Source organism: Nerophis lumbriciformis, linkage group LG34, assembly GCF_033978685.3.
Source record: "Nerophis lumbriciformis linkage group LG34, RoL_Nlum_v2.1, whole genome shotgun sequence".
NCBI lineage: Eukaryota > Metazoa > Chordata > Actinopteri > Syngnathiformes > Syngnathidae > Nerophis > Nerophis lumbriciformis.
Genome location: NC_084581.2, coordinates 22,321,457 through 22,346,386, shown reverse-complemented (window position 1 = coordinate 22,346,386; position 24,930 = coordinate 22,321,457). Strand labels below are relative to the sequence as shown.

General features: G+C 41.5%; 1 protein-coding gene across 3 annotated transcripts in view; it reads left to right on the top strand.

The window, feature by feature from the left end:
- Positions 1 to 24,930, top strand: part of LOC133576457 (disheveled-associated activator of morphogenesis 1-like) — a 105,438-nt gene that overhangs the window by 63,691 nt on the left and 16,817 nt on the right. For 2 of the 3 annotated variants that reach the window (XM_061929689.1, XM_061929688.1), the window contains exons 2-16: positions 6,593 to 6,897; positions 9,642 to 9,731; positions 16,914 to 16,985; positions 19,019 to 19,113; positions 19,206 to 19,539; positions 19,626 to 19,736; positions 19,822 to 19,925; positions 20,012 to 20,078; positions 20,151 to 20,268; positions 21,422 to 21,560; positions 21,640 to 21,698; positions 22,170 to 22,357; positions 22,707 to 23,006; positions 24,134 to 24,241; positions 24,682 to 24,711. In XM_061929689.1, the coding sequence (XP_061785673.1) occupies positions 6,703 to 6,897; positions 9,642 to 9,731; positions 16,914 to 16,985; positions 19,019 to 19,113; positions 19,206 to 19,539; positions 19,626 to 19,736; positions 19,822 to 19,925; positions 20,012 to 20,078; positions 20,151 to 20,268; positions 21,422 to 21,560; positions 21,640 to 21,698; positions 22,170 to 22,357; positions 22,707 to 23,006; positions 24,134 to 24,241; positions 24,682 to 24,711 (2,010 nt within the window). In that variant the 5' untranslated portion in view covers positions 6,593 to 6,702. The remainder of the gene's footprint in view (positions 1 to 6,592; positions 6,898 to 9,641; positions 9,732 to 16,913; positions 16,986 to 19,018; positions 19,114 to 19,205; positions 19,540 to 19,625; positions 19,737 to 19,821; positions 19,926 to 20,011; positions 20,079 to 20,150; positions 20,269 to 21,421; positions 21,561 to 21,639; positions 21,699 to 22,169; positions 22,358 to 22,706; positions 23,007 to 24,133; positions 24,242 to 24,681; positions 24,712 to 24,930) is intronic. The other variant, XM_072912236.1, reaches the window with a different exon arrangement.

Sequence of the window (24,930 nt, the reverse complement as noted above, 5' to 3'; positions counted from 1 at the left end):
GCACATGTTCTTTTCAGCCCCATAAAAGTTTGCACCAAATTTTGTGGTGATTCAGCTAATCACCTAAAAGTTAACAATGGGTGTTTGTAGTGCGCATTGAGCTCGGTGATAAATTTCAGCTCAATCCCACTTATTATCTAAAAATAATAGCACAAGTAAGGGTCCATGCTTTGATAAATGTTCACTCTTTTGTGTGCAATGGTTTAGGAGTAGAAGATTTGGCTTATATAACGAAATGCATGCCATTAAATTGAGCAAGAATTCTTACATTGGCCTGTGATCGGTAGGTTGTGAGTTCAAACCCCGGCCGAGTCATACCAAAGACGATAAAAATGGGACCCATTACCTGCCTGCTTGGCATTCAGCATCAAGGGTTGGAATTGGGGGTTAAATCACCAAAAATGATTCCCGGGCGTGGCCACCGCTGCTGCCTACTGCTCCCCTCACCTACCAGGGGGTGAACAAGGGGATGGGTCAAACGCAGAGGACAAATTTCACCACACTTAGTGTGTGTGTGACAATCATTGGTACTTTAACTTTAACTTTACATTTCTGCACAGCGACACATCAAACTGTTGAAAAATAACATCAACAATTAATAAGACATTGAAAAAAATGGCTGTTCGGTTCCGGACTGTCTGTCTCTTAATAGTAAACGGAGTGGAGTAGGAGTTTGAGGAGATGAGTAAAACAGACAAGTGAAAATCAAAAGAACAGAAAAGGAAAAATCAGGGCTTGGCATAGCCACAAGGAGACAGGTTGTGCATCCTCCACCCCCCTTTTCTTTTCGCACATGTTGAGTAACGTGAGCTCCTCTCCGTGTTGGACCTGGGATGCTCCCTTTGACTCCTGCCTTATCTCCAGGCGCCCTTGACAGTTTGACAGGGGGCGATCTCTGGGCGAGCACCGCACCACAAGGGGTTAATAACTGGGGTTCTGTGGACTGTTTGGAGCTGTGCCAGCCCACTCCAAACCACATGGTCAGGACAACAACAAAGATTTCAAAGAGGGGATACCTCCCGCGGGACAAAAGAGCGAGACGTGATTGTTTCAGCCTGAGTCGGCGGGTTTAAATACAGCGTCGGTATTAATGAAGAAGTACAAAAGGAGGGTCTGTTTGCTGCTGTTACCATTTTTCTGAGCCTCGGAAATAACCAGATGATTCTGCAGAAGGAACAGTTTTTTCCAGGACAAGACAATCATCCCTGGTCCTTGGCTTGTATGTAGTTCAGTGTCACACAGCTCACCTGACTCAGAGAGGAATGTCCTCGTGTTCTAACAGGCCTGGCGGGTAATGTCAGGAACTTTGACCGCCTGATAGACAACCTCTAGGGCAGTGGTTCTCAACCTTTTTTCAGTGATGTACCCCTTGTGAACATTTTTTTAATTCAAGTACCCACTAATCAGAGCAAAGCATTTTTGGTTGAAAAAAAGAGATAAAGAAGTAAAATACAGCACTATGTCATCAGTTTCTGATTTATTAAATTGTATAACAGTGCAAAATATTGCTCATTTGTTGTGGTCTTTCTTGAACTATTTGGAAAAAAAGATATACAAATAACTAAAAACTTGTTGAAAAATAAACAAGTGATTCAATTATAAATAAAGATTTCTACACATAGAAGTAATCATCCATTTAAAGTGCCCTCTTTGGGGATTGTAGAAGAGATCCATCTGGATTCATGAACTTAATTCTAAACATTTCTTCACAAAATAAATCTTTAACATCAATATTTATGGTACATGTCCACAAAACATCTAGCTGTCAACACTGAATATTGCATTGTTGCATTTCTTTTCACAGTTCTTTTTGACAGACATTTTTTTTTAAATCTCATGTACCCCTTGGCATACCTTCAAGTACCCCCAGGGGTACGCGTACCCCCATTTGAGAACCACTGCTCTAGGGCAGTGTTTTTCAACCACTGTGCCACGGCACACTGATACTCTCTGGTGGGCCGTGGGAGAGTATGTAATTTCACCTAATTGGGTTAAAAATATTTTTTGCAAACCAGTAATTATAATCCGCAAATGTGCCGTTGTTGAGTGTCTGTGCTGTCTAGAGCTCGGTAGAGTAACCGTGTAACACTCTTCCATATCAGTAGGTGGCAGCAGGTAGCTAATTGCTTTGTAGATGTCGGGAACATGGTTTGTTGTGATCACAATATGCGGGAGGCAGATTGCAGGTAAAAAGGTATCTAACACTTAAACCAAAAATAAACAAAAGGCGATTGCCGCTAAGAAAAGGCATTGAAGCTTAGGGATGGCTATGCAAAACAAAACTAAAACTGAACTGGCTGCAAGGTAAACAAAAACAGATTGCTGGACGACAGCAAAGACTTACAGCGTGTGGGGCAGACGGCGTCCACAAAGTACAGCCGTACATGCCAGGACGATCAACAATGTCCCCACAAAGAAGGATAGCGTCCGCACAACTTAAATAGTCATGATTTCGGGGGAAAACGCTGGTGCGGGGAATAGCGTTCAAGGAAGACATGAAACAGCTACAGGAAAATACCAACAAAAGGGGAAAAGCCACCAAAATAGGAACACAAGACAAGAACTAAAACACTACACACAGGAAAACACCGAAAAAACAAAATAAGTCACGGCGTGATGTGACAGGTCGTGACAGTACACTTACTTTGAGACAAGAGCTATAGTGATGCATGCTTGGTTATGGTTTGAATTCTTATCCAACACTTGCGAGAACGTCTTTTTATTGTCAATATCGGCTACTGAGTTTCATTTTGTTATGTTTTTTTGCTGGTGGTGTGCTTTAGGATTTTTTCAATGAAAAAAATGTGCCTTGGCTCAGAGAAGGTTGAAAAACACAGCTCTAGGGTCTAATGTAAGAGTGCTTGCAGGTTAACAATTATACACAAAACACACCAGTCCGACTTTGTGTCGACGCCGCTGTGACTGGGTGGGGACGAGCGCTCGTGGATCAAGAGATTGTTCAAAGTTTACAGCTGGCTTTAGCTAATGGAAAAGATGGGCACGTTTTTGTGGACTAATATGGTCAAGGAGGGCTGTCGCGCTCCAACGCATGGTGAGCGTTAAACCATGCAGCTACAGCCTGCCGCTGGTAGTCTATTTGGAAAAGTCAAGGATGTGTCAAAATAAATATTCACTTCAGAGGGGACTGCTGTGTGCTTCCATGTGTGTCCTCCAACACTCTTCTTTCTAGGCACCATCTGTATAGCATGTTATTCAACAGGCCAAATCAGGCCCCTAAATGATATATATCAGTTCAGCTCAAAACTTAGATGTTTTTTCAGATTCCTAGAAAATCCCCATAGCACTCTTGACATCTTTTTTTGCAACAGGGACCAGTTTAATTTAGGCATTATTTTTTGCACCAAGACCCGGTTTAATGTAGGCATTATTTTCAGGGACCAATTTTCCACTTGCCCAAGTAAATACAGCAAACATAAGTGCATGAGAAATATAAGTCTCTATAACGCTGAATTAGTGGGAGTCCTGGGCTTCTTTCTTTGCAATGAGATGCAGAAGGAAATCTGCCTTTGGCTATAATCTGTCACATTTATATTTTATCTGTTCATTAATGTGCGTTGTATCACAAAGTTATAACAAATGGCAACTTCCTATGAGGAGTTTTATTGTACATCTATAAACAAGCTTCTTGGTGTGTGTAGTGGGAAAGTTAAGTCAGAGAAAATGCAGTCGTTTATAAATTATTTAATGTTTCTATGCGTCACGGACCGGTACCGGTCCCCGGACCGGTGGTTGGGGACCACTGAATTCTTAAGGATCTTTGACTAGCTCTTTTTTCTCTGGTCCTTTGTTGGCGACCAGTAGACTGATTGTTTAAAAGAACTGTCGGCACAGTTTATTCTTGCATTAAATAATCATTGTTAGCGCTCTTAATACTTCTAAACATGACAGAGAGCTTTTGGCTAACATCCGCATATCAAAGGAAGCAAAGTGCTAACAATCTGATTTTAAAGAGGAAAATGTTGCTGGCAACTCCTCTCAAATACTGACCCAAAGTCTTAAAGAACTGACCTTAATGGCCATCGTCACCATAGTCTGCAATTCAGTATGTGCTCAAGTCCCTTTAACAATGTTGTTCATCCATGACAGCTGATCTTTCTGTTTTATGTATCCCTCAGACTGCGCCAAGACAGTTGCTAACAAACTAAATCCGCCCTCTCGCCTCGGGAAGGGAAAGTCTGATCCTGAAGACAATGGGGAAGATTGAGACTGTTACTGCAAGAGCTTAGTCATTGTTCAATGATGAGTGTGAGGCTTTTACAGGAAGTATTTGTTCTGACAAACCTCCTGCCACTGCCACTGAAAACACACGCCGTATAATCACTGCCATCTTTCTCGAGAGAGGGACAGAGTTCCCTTCTGAATGGAAATAAAATGGTAGATGAAAAGGTCTGATCCAGAAAATTGCGGTGTCCATTTCAAACAAGGCACTCTGGTAGGGCATTCTTGTGTAGATGTTGTAATTGAATCGTTTATTGCTAGCTCTCAGTAACGTGCAGCTGTGTGGTTTTTCTACATTACCAGGAACGATAATGTTTCCTTTGTTTTATACACAGGGATCACATAATGTCTCTTTTTACTTCTATATAATATTGGGGAACACTATATTTCCATTCTAGTGTTCCAAACTATTACAACGACCTGGGTAGGGGCAGTGTTTCGAATAAGAAAATAATCCCCAAAAACTGTCACTAGATTTATTTATGGTCTAAAGCAGTGGTTCTCAAATGGGGGTACGCGTACCCCTGGGGGTACTTGAAGGTATGCCAAGGGGTACGTGAGATTTTTTTGAATATTCTAAAAATAGTAACAATTCAAAAATCCTTTATAAATATAAATAAAAACCTATCTTTTTTTCCAAATAGTTCAAGAAAGACCACTACAAATGAGCAATATTTTGCACTGTTATACAATTTAATAAATCAGAAACTGATGACATAGGGCTGTATTTTACTTCTTTATCTCTTTTTTTCAACCAAAAATGCTTTGCTCTGATTAGGGGGTACTTGAATTAAAACAATTTTCACAGGGGGTACATCACTGAAAAAAGGTTGAGAACCACTGGTCTAAAGAAACCTCTTCTCCCCAGAGCTTTTCTTCCTGACACTCACACTTGTGTCTACAACACTCGTGAAAAAAGTTTCTCTAGATTGAGAGTACTGCGGTGTGATATATAATCGATTGGGAGTAGTGCGGTGTGATATATGATCGTAGATCGTAGTAGGACATAAAAATATCTATCCGACGATATAATTCTCGATTATTTATATCATATTTTATAACATCTGGGCTGCAGTGAGTGTAGCTGCAGTAATGCTGCTGCTCTGGTGTAGCATTTGTATGTAATTAAAAATAATTTTATAACAAGATATCAAGAAAAGGGATGCAAAGCACAATGGAAGCAAAATTACCAAAAACCCAAAACTTCTTTGTTTGGCTTTGGTTTGGATTAAAAAAGTCGGACACCGACTAAAGAACGATAATCTGCAAAACATGCCGCCAACAAGTCGCTACTGGTGACTTAAACGTCTATTCTTGAAAACACAGCATGAAGAACAGTAGAGATGGTTGTTCAAATCCGACTAAGTACTGACATTAACTCAAAACCAGGAAGTGATGAAAATATAAACCAAACGAAGAGCCTCAGGGTCAACGTCCTAAGGCACCGTCTATGACAAGCTGCCAGCCTGCAGACACCGAGATATTACAGATGCCATCTCTTAATTCAAATGTCGAAATTGCCTGGCTGGTAATACACTGTTGAAAAGAAGGGCTGGTATTAAAAATCCATATTTTTATTGTCTTCTCCTTTTTATCTATTACGTGTTTATATTAGGGCTGCAATTAACGATTAATTTGATAATCGATTAATCTGTCGATTATTACATCGATTAATCGATTAATAATCGGATAAAAGAGACGATCTACATTTCTATCCTTTCCAGTATTTTATTTTAAAAAACAGCATACTGGCACCATACTTATTTTTGATTATTGTTTCTCAGCTGTTTTTACATGTTGCAGTTTATAAATAAAGATTTATTTAAAAAAAATAAAAATAAAATAAAAAAATAAATTGCCTCTGCACATAGCATAGATCCAACGAATCGATGACTAAATTAATCGCCAACTATTTTTATAATCGATTTTAATCGATTTAATCGATTAGTTGTTGCAGCCCTAGTTTATATATAAATGTATACCTGTATATAAAATGAGTAAAGATTAGTGAAACTGGCATTCATTATGCGTGTACGTACGTATAAATGTATATGTTTATATATTATATATATGTGTATATACTGTATAAATATATATTAAAAAAAATAACGAGTTCATTCATGTGATTAATCCCAAAATATATCCTTTACCTTAACCGTGGTTGGTTACCTAAAAGGCGCCGCGGGTTGTTATGCAGATGGTAGAGTTGTTTTATATTCAGGGTTGTCCTATATTTACCTCAATTAGGTAAATGTAAAAATGTGATAGCTCTAATGTGATAATGACGAATAAAACAATTCAGAAGAAAAAACTTCTTGAACTGATCGACTTGGAATGTCTTTCCCCGGTGCAGAACCCCCTGACGGAGGCCAAGCTCTGTGGTGGTGGAGGCCGCAACGAGGCCCCTAAAAGAGCCTCCGACGACCCTCCCTGCCGGCTAAGCCTTATCCGCAGAGGAGAGCCATGCCTCCCCGGAAGCGCGGCAATGGTGGCAGCGGTGGCCGCGGGGGCCTCTCCTTCATCCTCTGCTGCTTCAACAACAGCGACCACCCGGAGATCACCTACAAGCTGCGGGAAGACTTTGCCCTACAGGCCATGGAGCCAGCGCTGCCCATGCCAGGGTACGACGAGCTGGATGGAATGTTTTCAGAGTTGGTGGTAAGTTTGCCCTTGTTGTGTTCTTCATTGTCCAGACTTAATACTTTAGCACACTTTCAATACAGCTGCAGTCATTTCCTCTTACTTTAGTTCATCTTGTGAGTAACGGGGCCATTCTTTCTCTGTCCAATTGTCTCCTCTAATTTGCCCAGCTCCCCTTTTTCGCTGCCATTGTTGGTTGCCACAGTAATGTAAGCATGACATTTTTGCACATCAATGGACCTCATTCAGCAGCTCCTCATGTCGAGGCCTCCGCCATCTGCTAATTGCTTGTTTTTGTCTAACGTCCCTTTATGAGTACATAATTGAGTGTGACAACAAGGAGGCTTTCAGTTGCTGTGTTTACCAGAAAGGAAACGACACACGTGCTTTTGCCTTTCACTCCATGCGAGCCCTTGAGTGTGCGGCTAATCGAAGGCCATTTTGCTGCAGGGAATAAAAGAGTCTCGTCTAAAGGGGATAAGTGTGCAAGGGAAGTTGAAATTTACATGAAGTTCTCCTCATCCTGCACGTCAAGTAGCCTCTTAAAATTTGCAATCAACAAAAAAGCTTTTTTGTATGACTTAGTTATTATAGTTCTCAAGAATATTTCTCAATTTTTTTTAAAAAACAACCTGTTCATTACATCAAAATAAATATATTTAAACTAGGTTATTATTAAGGTGTCTTCCATGTTAGCAGGGCTCCATGTTTATTTCTCTTATACTGTTATCATTAGTAGCTTTTGTGAGGAACGAAAGAATTACATGGCGTGCTCATGCGTGAGTGTCTATGGAAACATGTCTGATTTGTGAAAAAAATGAAATTATCTGACTCTACATCCAACGTGTTTGTATGACAAGAGGATAGTGGGCTTCATTCAACCTAATGCATGATTTGTAGTCATTTATTGTGGTTAGAGTGTCCGCCCTGAGACTGGGAAGTTGTGAGGTCAAACTCCGGCCGAGTCATACCAAAGACTACAAAAATGGTACCCATTGCCTCCCTGCTTGGCACTCAGCATCAAGGGTTGGAATTGGGGGTTAAATCACCAAATGATTCCCGAGCGCGGCGCACGCTGCTGCTCACTGCTCCCCTCACCTCCCAGGGCGTGAACATGGGGATGGGTCAAATGCAGAGGACACATTTCATCACACCTAGTGTGTGTGTGACAATCATTGGAACTTTAATGTATATGTTTTAATGGTAAAAGAAACAATCCCATTATTTATATCAGTGGTCCCCAACCTTTTTTGCACCACGGACCAGTTTAATGTAGGCATTATTTTCAGGGAACGGCTTTCCACATGTGCCAGATAAATGCAGCAAAAATAAGTGCATGAAAAATACAACTCACGATAACGCTGAATTAGTGGGAGCCCTGGGCTTGTTTCTTTGTAATGAGATCCCCAGCAGGTGACCATCAACCTGCTGGGGACTGCAGATGGAAATCAGCCTTTGGCTACAATCTGTCACATTAATATTTTATATGTTCATTAATGTGCATTGTATCATGTCACAAAGTTATAACAAATATAACAAATAGCAACTTCCTTTGAGAAGTTTTATTGTACATCTATAAACAAGCTTATTGGTGTGTCGAGTGGGACAGGCGAAAGTTAACTCAGAGAAATAGCAGTCATTTATAAATGATTTAATATTTCTCTGTGGCCCAGTAGCAAATGTGTCACGGAGCGGTCCGGGGGTTGGGGACCACTGATTTATATGACACATCTAGTGTGCTTGTGTGTGAGCAAGTCTATCATGTGCTTCTTATATTTAGTTTTTCTATGAGCGAGTTTATCGTGTGTTTCTTGGCTTAGTTTTTCATTTTTCATTTTAGATATGCAGAAGTTGTGGTTGTAATAACTGACACATCTACTGTTAGTCTAAATCATTTTAATTGCATCTTTTTTCTAGTCATATTTATTTTTGACATGCAAAGTCGAAGTTATTATGAATACCTAGCAGGAGTAGCACTCATTTTGATTGTAAAGCATATTTGGGTAGGGCGCTTGTGCATGAGCAATCATGCAGCGAGGGTGTGCTGCGTTGGAGTACGAATCTGAACGCTCGTCAAACAAAACATACTCGTGTGGTTGTGTTGTGCCCTCAGTGGTTCGAGAGCAGAATATTAAGAGGCTCACAAGCCCCCCCCTCAAGCTATTCTGTCATACTTGCATTCAGACATTCTCCAAACTCTTTGCAGAATATAAACACAAGCTCAGCCGCAAGCCTTGCGTGCGCCTCTGTGAAATATGTTATGTATCGGGACGCATGTTGTCTCCAGATGTTTGTTCGCACATGTCAGACAGGCCAACGCCTCGTATCTCTCGTTCACTACTCACGTGTCCACAGGCTGGTTTGAGCACCCGGTGCCATCCCACACACATTATGAAGCACAAACTGACACAGGAACGCGTTGGTTGCGGTCATATGCCTTTTGTTTGAAGGCAAAAACTGATGGATTTTTTTCTTTCTCTCTACTATTGAATAATCCAATTCAGTGTTCCAACTATGTTAAAACCAAAGCCCATTGTAACACCACAACATAATGACTACATTATAGCTGAATTAAGATATTACCAATGAAGGATGAGGTCATCAAATGGCATTGTTATGTTTAATGGAAGACCCGGGCCGTAGCAACTTGTACTGATGTCTTGCAGACATCGAGGGAAATACTTCTTGATTACAACAATGTGTCCTTTCTCTTACAGCCTCCTCAAAGTTTTAGACCCAGCTTATATTTTTCTTTTTTGCAGGACGAGCTGGACCTCACAGAGAAGCACCGGGAAGCCATGTTTGCCCTGCCGGCCGAGAAAAAATGGCAGATCTACTGCAGCAAAAAGAAGGTACATTTCTGTCCGTTACATACTGTATGTTCTTTTCCCACTACATGGCCACTCTTCTTTGGCAAAAACTGGCACTATTTTTAAGTTACTGCATGGGTTCCAAATGTGCCAAGCTGAGTCAAACCACGTCTGGTCACATTTTGGTGGCGCAGATTTGTCATCGCCACAATATTCAAGGATCAAGAAATGACAAAAACTCTTGACGCTGCAGTAATATATTCCAATGTCTACACTTTGCTGCGGTACATGTTTCTTTGCCGCCCTCAGTGACCTTATGGAGGAAGTTTGTGTCATATTAAGGGCAGCAGCCAAACTCTTCTCCATTGTTTTTGTTTGCGTGTCTCCTTCCTGGTGCGCTCGATGCCGCATGCAGCTTCCGAGCTGAGCCATCCAAAGGCTTTTTCTCTAAGTGGTTTCCTAAAAGGTAGATCAAATAAACTTTGCTACCCATCTTTGCAGCATTCCTCGATTGAGTGTGGTATCTGGACTTATGGAATATTGATTTATTTTTGCTTGACTTGTCTTTTAACAAAAGCACTCAAATGTAGGAAATATTAAAGAGCTATGCTTTGTATTTATTACCGTATTTTCTGGACTATAGGGCGCACCGGGTTATAAGGCGCACTGCCGATGAGCGAGTCTATTCAGGTCTATTTTCATACAAAAGGCGCACCCGATTATAAGGCGCATTAAAGGGGTCACATTATGATGAAAATGTTGCATAGATTATGTTTTACAGATCATCTTCAAGTCACTTTCTGACCGTCACTTCAGGATGGACCGTTTAGTGGTTGGTCTTATTTATTTACGTGGCTCACCTTCGACATTGTCTTCTCCCCGTCATCTTTGTTGTAGCGGTGTAGCGTGCAAGGACGGGAGTGGAAGAAGTGTCAAAAGATGGAGCCAACTGTTTTAGTGAAACTCAGACTTGACTTAAATCAATAACGGAGCAGCATCTCCTCATCCGTGGCTCACTAGTGCAACAACAATGCTGGAAATGTGTCCTGTGACAAACCGTTTGACCAGAACTCTCTATTAACTAAAGTTCCGTGGGTGAATTATGTAAACCCACTACACCAGTAGTTTTTAGCGTTTCCATTGTGAGTCTACTGACACATATAAGTTAGAACTTTATGCTACGTTATATTAGAAATGGCAACAGCAGAGGATGAATGCTCCATAACACAAAGATAGAGAAAAATAAGTTTAGTGACTACAGTGTTGACACAGACTACAATGGCGGATGTGCGCAAATTTTCAGGACTTATGCAGATCCCAAATACAGATCAGCAGGTACCAGAAGGTTGGTTTTGAATAATATTGCAAAAATAGATTATATGTCAGCAAATAGGTGCCTTTTTGCGGTCCTTATACACACACCTTTGTAATACAGGACATCTGACTACGGTATCCGTAGTGCTCCAACAATACATCAAGCGGTGCGGCTTCATAGCTTACTAAAGTTGTACTAAAACATTTTGACAGATTTTTGAGCACCATATTATATATTCTCATTGGAACATTTAACGTTTTGGCGTTGTTTACTGGCTTCATATTGCAGTCTACACGTATCTCTTATGTGTGACTACCATCTACTGGTCACACTTATCATTTCACCAAATAAAATTGCTTTGAAATCTGTAAGCACAACCAGAATTATTCCATATATTAGGCGCACTGTCGAATTTTGAGAAAATGAAAGGATTTTTAGTGCGCCTTATAGTCTGAAAAATACGGTTTATATTGGTAATTTTAGCTGTTTGAAAGGCACATGTCAGTGGCAGATAGAACATGCATGAATTTAAAGAGGGGGAAAACATTCTCTTTGTTGTTTTTTGTTTTGTTTTCAGTTTTTATCAGCAACATTCCTATATCAGCTTCTGTGATGAGGAGCAGAGATTCTCAGGCAAGCTCCCTGGTGTTTACACCGTCCGTCAGCTTTTATCGATAATACCAAAACCACATACAGTACATATCTCATAACATTTCAAACATTCCCCCCACAGTGGGAATTACACCACTCCCGTATCATGGAGTACAGGTATTTTTATTTTTTATAAACACTCACAGGATTATGTACTGTAGATGTTTAAAAAGTGTGACATCATTTGCCTACAGCTATTAACACTTAAAACAGAGCAAACATTTACTGTCATGTTTAAGCAATTATATGGTTTCCATGTGCTTTCCCTTTCACTCCTCACATGTAGAAAAACACAGCCGCCTGCACTCTTCCTTTTTATACACGACAGTGTTTGTCAAGGCTGTCGGTGTGCATATGTAGGATATCCTGTCTCGACGCGGTCATGCACAATCAGAGGGATGCAATATTAGAAAAACCTCTCAGTATGGTGCAGTGCAGTTCTACACCACTGCAAAGGAAACCTGATAATTGCATTTGGTAAATTACATTGAAGCATTGCTTTAATTAATGCTTAGTCATGTTTTTTAAAATATATTTTTTTAATTCAATAAATATTATCAGCTTCATAGCACTGTTCTCAACACTCACTTTCTTCTTCCCATGGTTGGACAACAAAGTAATGTCAATCTCTAGCTATAAGGTAATGTTACTGAGTAAGGCCAGATGTTTCGGGCAGATCTTACAGGGTTCACTGTGACATTTGCTATACCAACTAATGGCGGGGATGCTTGTAACTCAAACTTTTGCTTGTAACTTAGAGCATAGCAATTAGCCACGAGACAGCTCTTATCTCAAAACACTCTTAAGTTGGGGCACACTAAGGTTGAGTCAAACTTCACCGGTAGTTTTTGTCAATTCTTTACAACTTTGGTGATAAAAACGCTGATCTGGCAGTAAAGCGAGAGACGAGACATCCTGACGTTTCCCTCCAGAGAATGGGTCAAGCTGTAAAAACACTAGCCTCTTACTTTCCCATCATGTATCCTGGTAGTTTTTTTATTAAATACCCGGCCTGTTTTAAATTAGAGATCACGCTGACATCACTGCGACCTCATCACGCCTATTTTCTCAGGCTTCACTTGAGATCCTGCGGCTAGTCACACATCGCCGTGAGCGCACCTCCATACGGTCATTGATGTTACACTCGTAAGGTATGTTAGTCAGACGCCGTCTTGGAACCTCGCCTACGGCTAGCTAAGTTTGTGTGTTGGAAAAAAGGAGATGAGATATGTTGATGTCATTCTTAATTTCTCTTTGTCAGCTGAGTTGTGTTGATGCCTTTATAGCTAATTTTTGCTGAATGACGCATCCTGAATCACCCATTTAGGAGTATTAAAATTGTATGTCACCTAGCATTGAGCAAACAAAGACTGTTTCCTCACTTGTGGTTCCCCAATGTTAAATGTTTTCATGGCTTCTGATGGCTCACCTTCTTTCATTGTCAGCGCCTTAAACAAACCCTTATATAGTAGTCATACAACCATTTCTAATTTGCTAGGTCTTCGGTGTGTGGTCTGTTATCTCGTAGTGTCTCATCTCAGCCATCAGCTCATGGAAAAAGTATGCTGCCGTTTCTCCCGCGCCCCAGTAGCGGCCTCATTATAACGAATACTGCAGCCAAAAATAGCTCCATATAACATTTTGGAAATCAAGCTCCAACAAAAACGTGGCGAAACCCTGTGCTGGTATAATAGTGGGGTATCGACCTGTTATTTGGGGTTTAGTGAGTGGTGACACAATAACATCGATAAAGCTGAGTCGGCAGCAGGACCTTGGCCCGCATCCAAACAGATAAATGCATCACTGGAACTCAAAGTGTGCAATGAAAAGGGAGGAAAAAGAAATACCCGGGCGGTCCAGGGCAAACAGGAAGGATTCGCTTGCACAGGTGTAGGCTTATCAGATGGAGGGATGAAGCGTGAAGGGATGAGACAGACATAAAAGGCCATTTTTTTCTGTTCTTTGAAGCAACACACAAAGGAACGTCTTTAAAGGAATGAGTAAAAGAGTTTGTTTTGGAAGAACATTATCAAAAAACTTTGGGAGAAACTACACTGCACTGCACGGTACCTAATCAGCTCGGTTCTACTTGCTAGTGGGGCTTTTCCTTTTACAAAAGCAGGTATTATGAGGTACGGTTTCTTGTTCTGTGAACCACTGTTAGTCTCCAATTTGTCCAACAAGAGGATACGTGGCTACAAACGACAAGAATAAACTCACATGCTAACGTTACATTACCCTGCTGCTACACTACTACGCTCCTCATCATTCTTTTCTTGTTGGCCTCAGTCACCTCCCGGATAATAATAATAATGATTAACTTTATTGTATCCGAGGAGAAATCTGTCTTGGACATCAAGACACAGCGTTTTACTTACATACATACATACATACATACATACAGTTCATCCGACAATACAGTGACGACAGTGAACAGTGTGCAGGTATATTAGTTAGTTATGAGATCACACATTACACTCCTCCCGTGTTGCACACCTCCTGTATTGCACTATCCCAATATTGCACTCCTTATTATTGCATCCGGTTATTACAGTAGTTTTCTGTTGTTAAGCGCTTTGATTGCCAGTGGGACAAAGGAAAACCTATACCTGTTGAGTTTGTATGTTGCTGTTCTGTACCATTGACAATTTGGCATCAACACAGTTTCACTATGAAGTATGTGGTGTGGGTCACGGGTGATTCATGATCTTGTCGAATATTTCTTGAGGGGAACAAGGGGGCTTGAAGTTGGGTTTTGAGTTTGACAGACAGATTTCTAAACCATGTGGAGATGCCATAACGGATGACAGATTCAATGTTTGCCTTATAAAACGACATCATGATGTTGCTTGCCACACCGTGACCCTGTGCCTCCTTAGAAAGTGTAGGCGCTGGTTAATACGGGAGCAAACAGAGTCAACTTGGTTGGCCCAAGTTAACTGGGAATCAAAACAAATACCCAAGTACTTATAGGAGGACACCTGCTCCACTCTTTCCCCATGGATAATGATCGGGCTGTGATCCGTCACAGATTTGGAATCAAAAACCATCTGTTACGTATGACGGGGGAAGGAGACGACACAACGGCTGGATTTATTGAAACTGAAGATGATGATGTGTTGGGGTGTGTATACGTATACGTGAATGGTGCAAGACGATGTGTAGAATTAACAATGTAAATGTTACCAGAGTTTGTTGTAAGTGCGTGTTGGATGAATCCTTCGTCAGACCAGAGGGGCAAGGCGAGAAGACAGTCCGTGGGCAAGCGAGAGATCGGGGGCTGGAGAGAGGTCCGTGTCCAAGCAGGGGTCGAGGATCGAGGGGGGCAGTCCAGAATCCAGTGGGAAGTCGAGACACACAGCTCGATCACGGGAAACAGAGGGAACACTGCGGGGAACACAGAGGACATAAGACACAGGCACGGGGAAAGCGCAGAGAGAGCAGGTACGCGTAGGGAAGCCAGAGACGGGATGCTTACAGGCACTGGATCTTCGAGTACGCTGGTCTTTATGCCAGATTGCTTGCAGCCGTGCAGGCGCGTGGCCGCGATGCGGGAAGAGCGAGCAGGGGCGTGTCCCGGTGCGCTTCCAGTGGAGCTGCCGGCTGCGCTTGCAGCATATGATATGCGGGATTGCGCATGTGCTGTGACACCATCTCCTTCGTTTTTTTTACATTTAAAATCAGATTTAAAAAAACATGTCTTCTTGCTGTGGCCAACATGCTGATGAGTAAATACAGGTGACCACCTCCATTGTTGTTCTTTACCAGCCCCGTTCGTCTGATGTGTCCAATGCAGCGTGGTTTCCCATGAAGTACATCCAAAGCTACTAAAGAGAAGCCAGCACTGTGCAGTGGAAAAGTGGCACTGTAAAACATACAGTATGCCCAAAACGTGTACAAGTCTTCCCAGAAGACTGGAAGCTGTCAGAGATATGTATGGTTCCTGTGTAGCAGACCCATGTACTGTTCATAAAGACGTACTTGTGAACGGACAGAGGCCACCCCTAACTAACTGACTTTGTTTCTGCTTGCTAATGCATCTCCAAAAGTAAATTATACCGGAATACACTTCCCACTTGGCTCCCTCTCCATGAGCTTAAGTGCAGAAAACATCACTGTGCTTAAGGTTTGACCTCTCCAATGAAACATGAACTCCTCATGTTGCTAAAGGAAGTGTTCCCACCTCTGCATCTGTTCCATTAATGGACTCTTCCAGCTCCCACCCCGCTCGGCCTTGGCACTGGCGGCAAGTTGGACGCAGGGCCTGGGTCAGAACACCTCCCTCGCTGTCACTTCCTCCAAGCAGACCAGCCAAAAAAAATCTGTTCTTTCTGTGGGAGCAGCTAGGCAGGGTCTCAGCAGGAACGCTTTATGAACTGACGCGCAATTAGTGTGTGAGGCTCACAGCTTGGATTGCGCTTAATGGTGCATGAAGTAGGATCGCAAGCCAGGGGCCTTTTATGTGCATGCCAAGTCTCCTTTACAGAGAGAGCTAAATCACTCAATCTATGTTTTATTTTTTCCACTAGTAATGCAGATGTTCACAAATTAAGTTACACTTGTTAGCCTTAGGTCCCAAAACGGTCTCTCATAAAAGTGTAATAAAAGTGTTCTAAAAAACTTCACTCACCACGACTTCACATAAAAAAAAAAAAATGTTTTTATGCCTATGTTGACAAAAGAACCCTTGTTTTTTCAATGAGAAAAACATGGAATATTTTCCGAAAATAGTTGCAAATTGGAATATGTATTTGTGATGAGGTCATTAAAGCCTTGACTTAGAAACCAATTGATTATTTTTGCATTATTATGTGGGGTTAATGAGTTTATTCCCAAAAAACTATTTACCCTTTGGTCACAAAACGGTCAAATTAAAAATACGTGTCTATAATGGTAGTCAAGAAGACCAAATTCTATTATAATACAAAAAAATATATTAAAAAAAATAAAAATGTTTACATTACATTACGAATCAAAATGATTAAATAATCAGAATATAACACGTTCGGTCCACTAAGGTGCTTTGAAGGTTTAAAGCAAGTATATCAGCAGGAAGCCTTGTCCTCAATCCACGTTCATTTCCTAATCTTTGCTGATTTTCTGAAGCAGCTGTGCTTCCAGCTGTGCAACGCTAACTTCTCAGAGAACTGTGTCACCAGACTTCTCAGATTTTGGCCATGCGGCAACCTTATGTTGCAAACTTGTCTATGTGGTCTCCTAAATGCCTTACACACACTGTCTTTCGTTTCTGTTTTCAGGAGCAAGAAGAGAACAAAAGTGCAACTAGCTGGCCAGAGTACTACATCGATCAACTTAATTCGATGGCAGCTGTAAGTCATCATAACATGAACTTTTTTTATTTTCATCACTGGTTGTAAAATAGCTCATTACAGTTGGGCGGAAACCCTCCTCTGAGGTTTCATACAGTACGTGTGCATTGGGTATTCCTCCACCTTGTCCAAGAGGTTTTCCTGACTTTTTTTTAAAGATGATGTCATTTAAAAAAATAAATAAAAAAATCACATTTGGATCAGGGATGGTAATAATAATCTTGTTTAGGCTTTATTTTAAGGGGAACTGCACTTTTAAAACCCACTCGACATCCATTGCATTCGGTCTCCCCTAGAGGGGGGGGGGTTACCCACATATGCGGTCCTCTCCAAGGTTTCTCATAGTCATTCACATCGACGTCCCACTGGGGTGAGTTTTTCCTTGCCCTTATGTGGGCTTTGTACCGAGGATGTCGTTGTGGCTTGTGCAGCCCTTTGAGACACTTGTGATTTAGGGCTATATAAATAAACATTGAAATCAAAAAATAAATAAACATTGAAAAAAAAATGTTGCCTAATGTTCAAAATACTTATGAGACACAAGAAGACAACATTTTTTATTTTTTTATTCTAAAATCGGCTTGTTCTATGTGGCTAGCAATGCAGCTAATGGGAGCAATCAATTCTGCCTCTAAATCACTTTAAAAATGCATTCAAAAAACATTAACAATACTTAATTTATGTTCCATAACCTGTATAATAACCTCAATGTAGCGACATTGTTATTGTAAGAGCGAACAAAGAGGAACTCTTTTAGTAGCGTACTAACACATTGGCGTGCTACAATATTAGCTGGAGCTACTACGGCGAGAGATAAGCTAGCTTCCACGTCAGCACTCGAATCGCGTTTGAGTTTGTAATGCACAACACAATGCGATAGGACACATCTCTACTGACTGAAAAACATGAACAACCATCTTACAATATCTGTGAAGTATTCACCCACATTTCATATTTTGTTTGTACACAGCTAAGTCGAGAGAGCATGTACTGTAGTTGTAATAACACGCAGGATGTGCTGCGTGTATCATGATCAATATTAAAGTGACTCACTCGATGGACATTTGTTCGTTTGGTCCAGCTGGCCGGGGACATTTCCAGTTGATTTGGGGTAAGCTCTCCATTTATGTTGACATAGCTTGGCTCCATATTTACAGCGTCAAAGTCACGCTGACATCACTCTCTCGGCTTCTGTCTTGGCCAACGTTTTAGTCTCTCTTTGTACTTGCTTCTATAAGCAGCAGTTCATCCTGCACATATTCAGCATCAAAAAGATCCTTATCTTTTTGAAGCTGAATATACGGAGGATTCACAAAAGGTTGTGAATATATTTGTCCAAAAATAGTCGTCTTCGTTGTCTGTTACCAAGTCTGCCATGATAACAAGAAGTAAAAACAACACATTTGTTGCCGGAAGTCAGAAGTGCGCTGCTATGGAAATGGAAATAAATGTGCTGAATAAATTAGTTGCGGCTATGCTTAAAATGATCAAAATATGGTAAATATTGTAAAAATTTACATATTGTTATGAACCTGTCTGTTACTACATTATACATAGGCTTGAAGTGTGTATATAAATTGTTGGTGGAGGGTTTTGAAGTTGTTTTAGAAGGCTTTGAAGGCTACAATCCTGACATCCATTAACCCATTAATCTTTAGGATTATAATGATTGTGAACGATAGGCAAATAAAAAAAAATAAAAAAAGTGCACTTCCCCTTTAAGCTGTTCTTTAAAGTGGGAGCAACTTGACAAAAATTCAGAAAAAATATTTTTCAAACTTTGTACACTAACTTGAGTTATGTTTAAAAGGACATATAATGTATTTTAATGGATTAGATTAGATTTTTTTGTAGGGACTCAAAGCGCGTTACACTGAGAACTCAGTATTTATTCACTCCACAGTGATGATGGTGGTAAGCTACATTTGTAGACACAGCTGCTCTGGGGTATACTTTTTAGTTCCTACAGTGAGAACTATTGAAAAGCCCCAGTTTGTATTGTAACGTATATGCTTATGCTTTGTGTTCCAAAGAGAAAGACTCTTCTCGCTCTGGAGAAGGAAGATGAGGAGGAGAGGAATAAAACCATAGAGAGCTTGAAGACGGCTCTAAGGACGCAACCGATGAGGTGGACATCAATGAAATCACCTTGATTCCTCACATTATTATGCACATTATTGAACAGAGGTGATTAAGTGGTTGGTTTGCCTTCTTCCTCAGGTTTGTGACCCGCTTCATCGACGTGGACGGCCTGACATGCATCCTCAACTTCCTGAAGAACATGGACTACGAGACCACCGAATCGCAGATCCACACGTCTCTAATCGGCTGCATCAAAGCACTGATGAACAACTCTCAGGGCCGCGCCCACGTGCTCTCACACACCGAGAGCATCAATATCATCGCCCAGAGCCTGGCCACGGAGAATGTCAAGACCAAGGTGGCCGTGCTTGAGATCATGGGTGCTGTTTGCCTGGTCCCAGGAGGCCACAAGAAGATCCTGGAGGCCATGCTGCACTACCAGCGCTTTGCCTGCGAGAGGACGCGCTTTCAGGTACAACTATGGATGGTGTCAGGGTGATAGATATGGTAGAACTTCAAAGCTATTTAACCACCGTAATGACTTGTCTTCTTTCACAGACACTTATAAATGATCTGGATCGGAGTACAGGGCGCTACAGAGATGAGGTCAACTTGAAAACAGCCATTATGTCTTTTATTAATGCAGTGCTGAGTCAAGGCGCAGGAGAGGTGACTGCAGTTTCTGCACTTTCCTTAACACTAGAAAACTGCTGTGTTGTCATTCTAATGTTCTTTTTCCTGTGTTAATTTTCAGACAAGTCTGGAGTTCCGTATCCACCTGCGATATGAGTTCCTGATGCTGGGAATCCAACCTGTTATCGATAAGCTACGTTCCCATGAAAACGCCACGTTAGACAGGTGAGCTTAGTACTGCAATGATGTGCAAGTGTCCAAATAGAGAATGTCTGCACATAGAATATGTCGTCATATTTACCCTTTCGCAGGCATTTAGACTACTTTGAGATGCTGCGCAATGACGATGAGCTGGCTCTGTCCAAACGTTTTGAGTCGGTGAGCAAGAGAAACCTTCCTTTTATAACACAAGTAAAAATAACACATGCTGACTGTATCCTTCTGCTGCAGGTACACATCGACACCAAGAGTGCCACCCAAGTGTTTGAACTCATCCGCAAGAAGATGAACCATACTGAAGCATATCCGCACTTTATGTCCATCCTCCATCACTGCCTCCTAATGCCACGTACGTGTTTGCTACTGCACTGTTATCAAACATAGAAGTGGCGATGCCCCATTTAAAATAAACAACATTAATTCTCTGTGGTTTCAGTCCAAAAAGATAAGTATGTTGTGATAAGGCATTACAGGATTCCAGGCTTCACTGCACTTGTTCATTCTTCAAAGTTAGAGTCATTAGATTGTTGGGCGTACGTCCAATATCCTGACAGCAAACATCTGCATTAGTTGCTTTGTCACATTCTGGTGTTTGTCTGGACTGCGAGATGCAAAGACGTCAGGCAGTTGCAGGAAAAAAAAAGACCTTTTTAATCAGGGAAACACAAAAAACAATAATGTGCAGCTGGGAAGTGTGCAAACAGCAAACACGTGTAAAGCGCAAAGCAAAATGATCCAGCCCTGTCCTCTCTAAGCATCCTGATTGGCAACCAGGGACAGGTGTGTCCCGATTGCCAATCAGGGACAGGTGAGGTAGCCAACGCTCAAACCAGAAGCATGAAGGCAAACAGGAAGTGCAACAAAAAAATAAGAACGCTGGACAGGAAATAATACAAAATACAAGAAAGCAATAACTGTCATGTGAGATCATGACATACTTTCTCCCATTAGACTTTCACATCCTCAGTGCAGGAAGGAGCTGCACTGCAGTTCTTTTTGAACCACAGCCATAATACTTTACAATGCACTTATGTGATTACTGTGATATGTCTTTTTTTCTTGGTGTACCATACAAGTGTTAAGAAGGTGTTTTTGTTTTATTAATGATCTACACATAGTGCAATCATTAGTGCGAGTTATGTATTATTTATTTTTTTATTTTTCATTGTGTTTTACTTTTGTTACTGTATGTGAAAATCTGCATCGCAAAATTTCCCCATTGTGGTGAAAAGTCTGTCCTGTCTTATCTTATCCTATGTTAACCTTCCGCTTTAGGTCACATTTTAGTATTCTTCTGTGATATCTGACACTTAGCACTCAAAACATCAATAACAGAACACCTGTCAGCAGTAAATTGTCAAGGGTATCATGCGCAATAACATTTAGTCGTGCTAGCATGTGAAAAAAATTGATGCCACCATGCTGTAAATTACAAGGACACAGCCACCATGTCTGACATTTATTATGAACGCTAATGGCCTATTTTTCTCTTCTCTCTGCAGACAAGAGGAGCGGTAACACGGTGCAGTACTGGCTGCTGCTCGACCGTATTGTCCAGCAGATGGTCCTGCAAAATGACAAAGGTCACGATCCCGATGTCACGCCACTGGAGAACTTTAACGTGAAAAACGTAGTGCGAATGTGAGTGCTCACGATTCTCCTTTTTAGCAGACAGGTGAGTGAGTCCTAGCTTGCTAATTTTGTGTGTCGTCCCCTTCAGGTTAGTCAACGAGAATGAAGTCAAACAGTGGAAAGAGCAGGCAGAAAAAATGAGAAAAGGTGAATAACCAAACCTCTATTCAATAATTCTCCCATAGTAATAAGCAAGTGGTCAAAAACATGAACATTAACATCTGTAACAGTTGGCAACTTACTAATGTATTTTTTCTGAACACCCACAAGATGGCAGTAACTGTATTTTAATTATGATGAGTGATCCTTTTTATTTAGATCTGCATGCACTTGTTGGTTGGTTGGTTACACAAGAACTCATGCAAGTGACACTAGCTGTACTTTATAATGGATTCATCAGCGGTGTTAATGCTGGCTCAGCAGTTTTCACTGCTCTTACAACATTGGTTCTGTTGCTGGTTTTCTACTTTTTCATGTGCTCCAAGTCATTATTAAAGTTAAATACAATGTGTTGTATATGAATATATAGAACATATATGGTATGATTCTTAATGGGCATGATAGAAACAAACAAGCTTTCAAATAAAACTCTTCTCCACTGATGACTTCCTGCCACAGAGCACCACGAGCTACAGCAGAGATTCGAGAAGAAGGAGCGCGAATGTGACGCCAAGACGCAAGAGAAGGAGGACATGATGCAGACACTCAACAAGATGAAAGAGAAACTGGAGAAGGAGAGCAGCGAGCACAAGAATGTCAAGCAGCACGTGGCCGAACTCACAGCACGGCTCCACGAACTCAGCACAGTATGTCAAACTTTATATTTGATATGTCTCGTAATGGCCATTTGGCTCACGATCCTTGATCGATTAATTATCACATTATTGTATTGGTTGGGAGACTCTTCCCTGATTGTTTTGGACTCCTGCTTCCATGCCTTCCATTTGCATGTAGCTCAATTTATCATAGCTGACGTCCCATTTCTCTTGCTTAGACAGCAAACTATTTGCGACTGAATCAACAGCGCCTCTGCTGGAGTCAGCCAAGTAGTGCACTCCAATTCCAAATGGATTATTATGCCCATCTCTATTGACATCATGTGTTTCCTTGTTTTGTCATCCGTTTCAAACCACATATCAAATCTCTTCCTCGCAGAGACAAGCTGCCGTTGTCCCAGGCGGACCCCCTCTGCCCCCAGGACCCCCCGGTGGCCCTGTACCAAACACGATTGCCTTCTCTGGCTTGTGTCCGCCTCCTCCTCCACCTCCGGGTGGCATCATGCCTCCCCCACCTCCCCCTCCTCCACCAGGCGGCCCTCCACCCCCTCTGGGGCGCGCCCCCATGGGAGGCATCCCTCTGCCTCCAGGAGCTCCACTGGGACCTTCCATGAAGAGAAAGAACATTCCGCAGCCGTGCAACCCACTCAAGTCCTTCAATTGGTCCAAGTTAGCTGAGGTGAGGAAATATACTTGTCTAAATAATTCCCTCTATAGCAGTGGTTCTTAACCTGGGTTCGATCGAACCCTCGGGGTTCGGTGAGTCGGGTTCAGGGGTTTGGCGGAGGTCAAAACACACCCGACTCATCGTGTAAATAAAAACTTCTCCCTATCGACGTATTACGGATACGGCAACAGCAGAAGTCAGACTGATATGCAGGTGTGCAATTTGTTGTGAGTTTATGCTCTGTGTTGGTTTTGTTGTTTGAACAAGGTAATGTTCATGCACGGTTCATTTTGTGCACCAGTAAAAAAACATGGTAACACTATCGTATGGGGAACATATTCACCATTAATTAGTTGCTTATTAACATGCAAATTAGTAACATATTGGCTCTTAACTAGTCATTATTAAGTACTTATTAATGCCTTATTCGGCATGGCCTTATTATAGCCCTAACCCTCTAACTCTGGCCCTAACCCTAACCAAATAAATCTAAATGAAGTCTTTGTTACTTAGAATATGTTCCCCATACTAAATTGTTACCAAAAACATATAACTTTGTCTTGAATTTGAAAAAAACCAACATTTTATTTTTCACTAAAGAAGGGTTCGGTGAATGCGCATATGAAACTGGTGGGGTTCGGTACCTCCAACAAGGTTAAGAACCACTGCTCTATAGGTCCTTTTTCACCATTTTGACTTGAAGTGTGGCACGGTGGCAGAGGGGTTAGTGCGTCTGCCTCACAATACGAAGGTCCTGAGTAGTCTTGGGTTCAATCCCGGGCTCGGGATCTTTCTGTGTGGAGTTTGCATGTTCTCCCCGTGACTGCGTGGGTTCCCTCCGGCTTCCTCCCACTTCCAAAGACATGCACCTGGGAATAAGTTGATTGGCAACACTAAATTGGCCCTAGTGTGTGAATGTGAGTGTGAATGTTGTCTGTCTATCTGTGTTGGCCCTGCGATGAGGTGGCGACTTGTCCAGGGTGTACACCGCCTTCCGCCCGATTGCAGCTGAGATAGTCTCCAGCGCCCCCCGCGACCCCAAAAGGGAATAAGCGGTAGAAAATGGATGGATGGATGGACGGATGGATTGATGGACTTGAAGTGTGACATGGAAAATCATGTTATTTTTTTTCACTCAGAATAAACTTGAAGGCACCGTTTGGATGGAGGTGGATGATGCAAAGGTTTTCAAAATCCTGGATCTGGAGGACATTGAAAAAACATTTTCAGCCTATCAGAGACAGCAGGTACTGATGCACCATTTTTTTTTACACCACATGCTACCATCAGTGTGGTTTTAGGGCATTCATTTGATTTACTTCATCATTAACAATGTGCTATACTTGAATGGAAAGCCACACGTGACTGAACATGCATGTTTGATTCACTAAGCATCAATTATTTCTTTCCGCCAGGTCACCTAATTGCACTGTTTCTAGCAATGGACATAACAATGTGCATGAGCGTTTTTGGCAAATTTGTAAAAAATCAACCAGACACGTTTACCATTAAGCATTAAGTGTGTAATCATCCCCACATCCACTCACACCTGGCCGCCGGCCTCATGAGTGCTGAATGAGCTTTTGACTATTTGCCGTGTTGTGTTGTTTTGGGCTGCCATAATGCAACTGCTTGACTTACTCTAATGAATGCTTAAATCTTCCCTTGCTTCCCGACTGCATTTTAGGACTTCTTTACGATCAATAGCAACAAACAGGTGAGTGTGCATACCGTACAGTAGTCATATAGTCTGGGAACTCACTTGCCAATTTAGAAAACACACTTCAATTAATAAATCACCGTACTGATCCGAATATGGAACAGTTCATTCATAAAAGAAAAAGAAGTCTTAATAAGAAGGCCATGTTATATTCAGGGTCTAAAACCAGCATGTGTCGCCATACCACAGCTTTTCTTCCTGTCACTCACTCACATA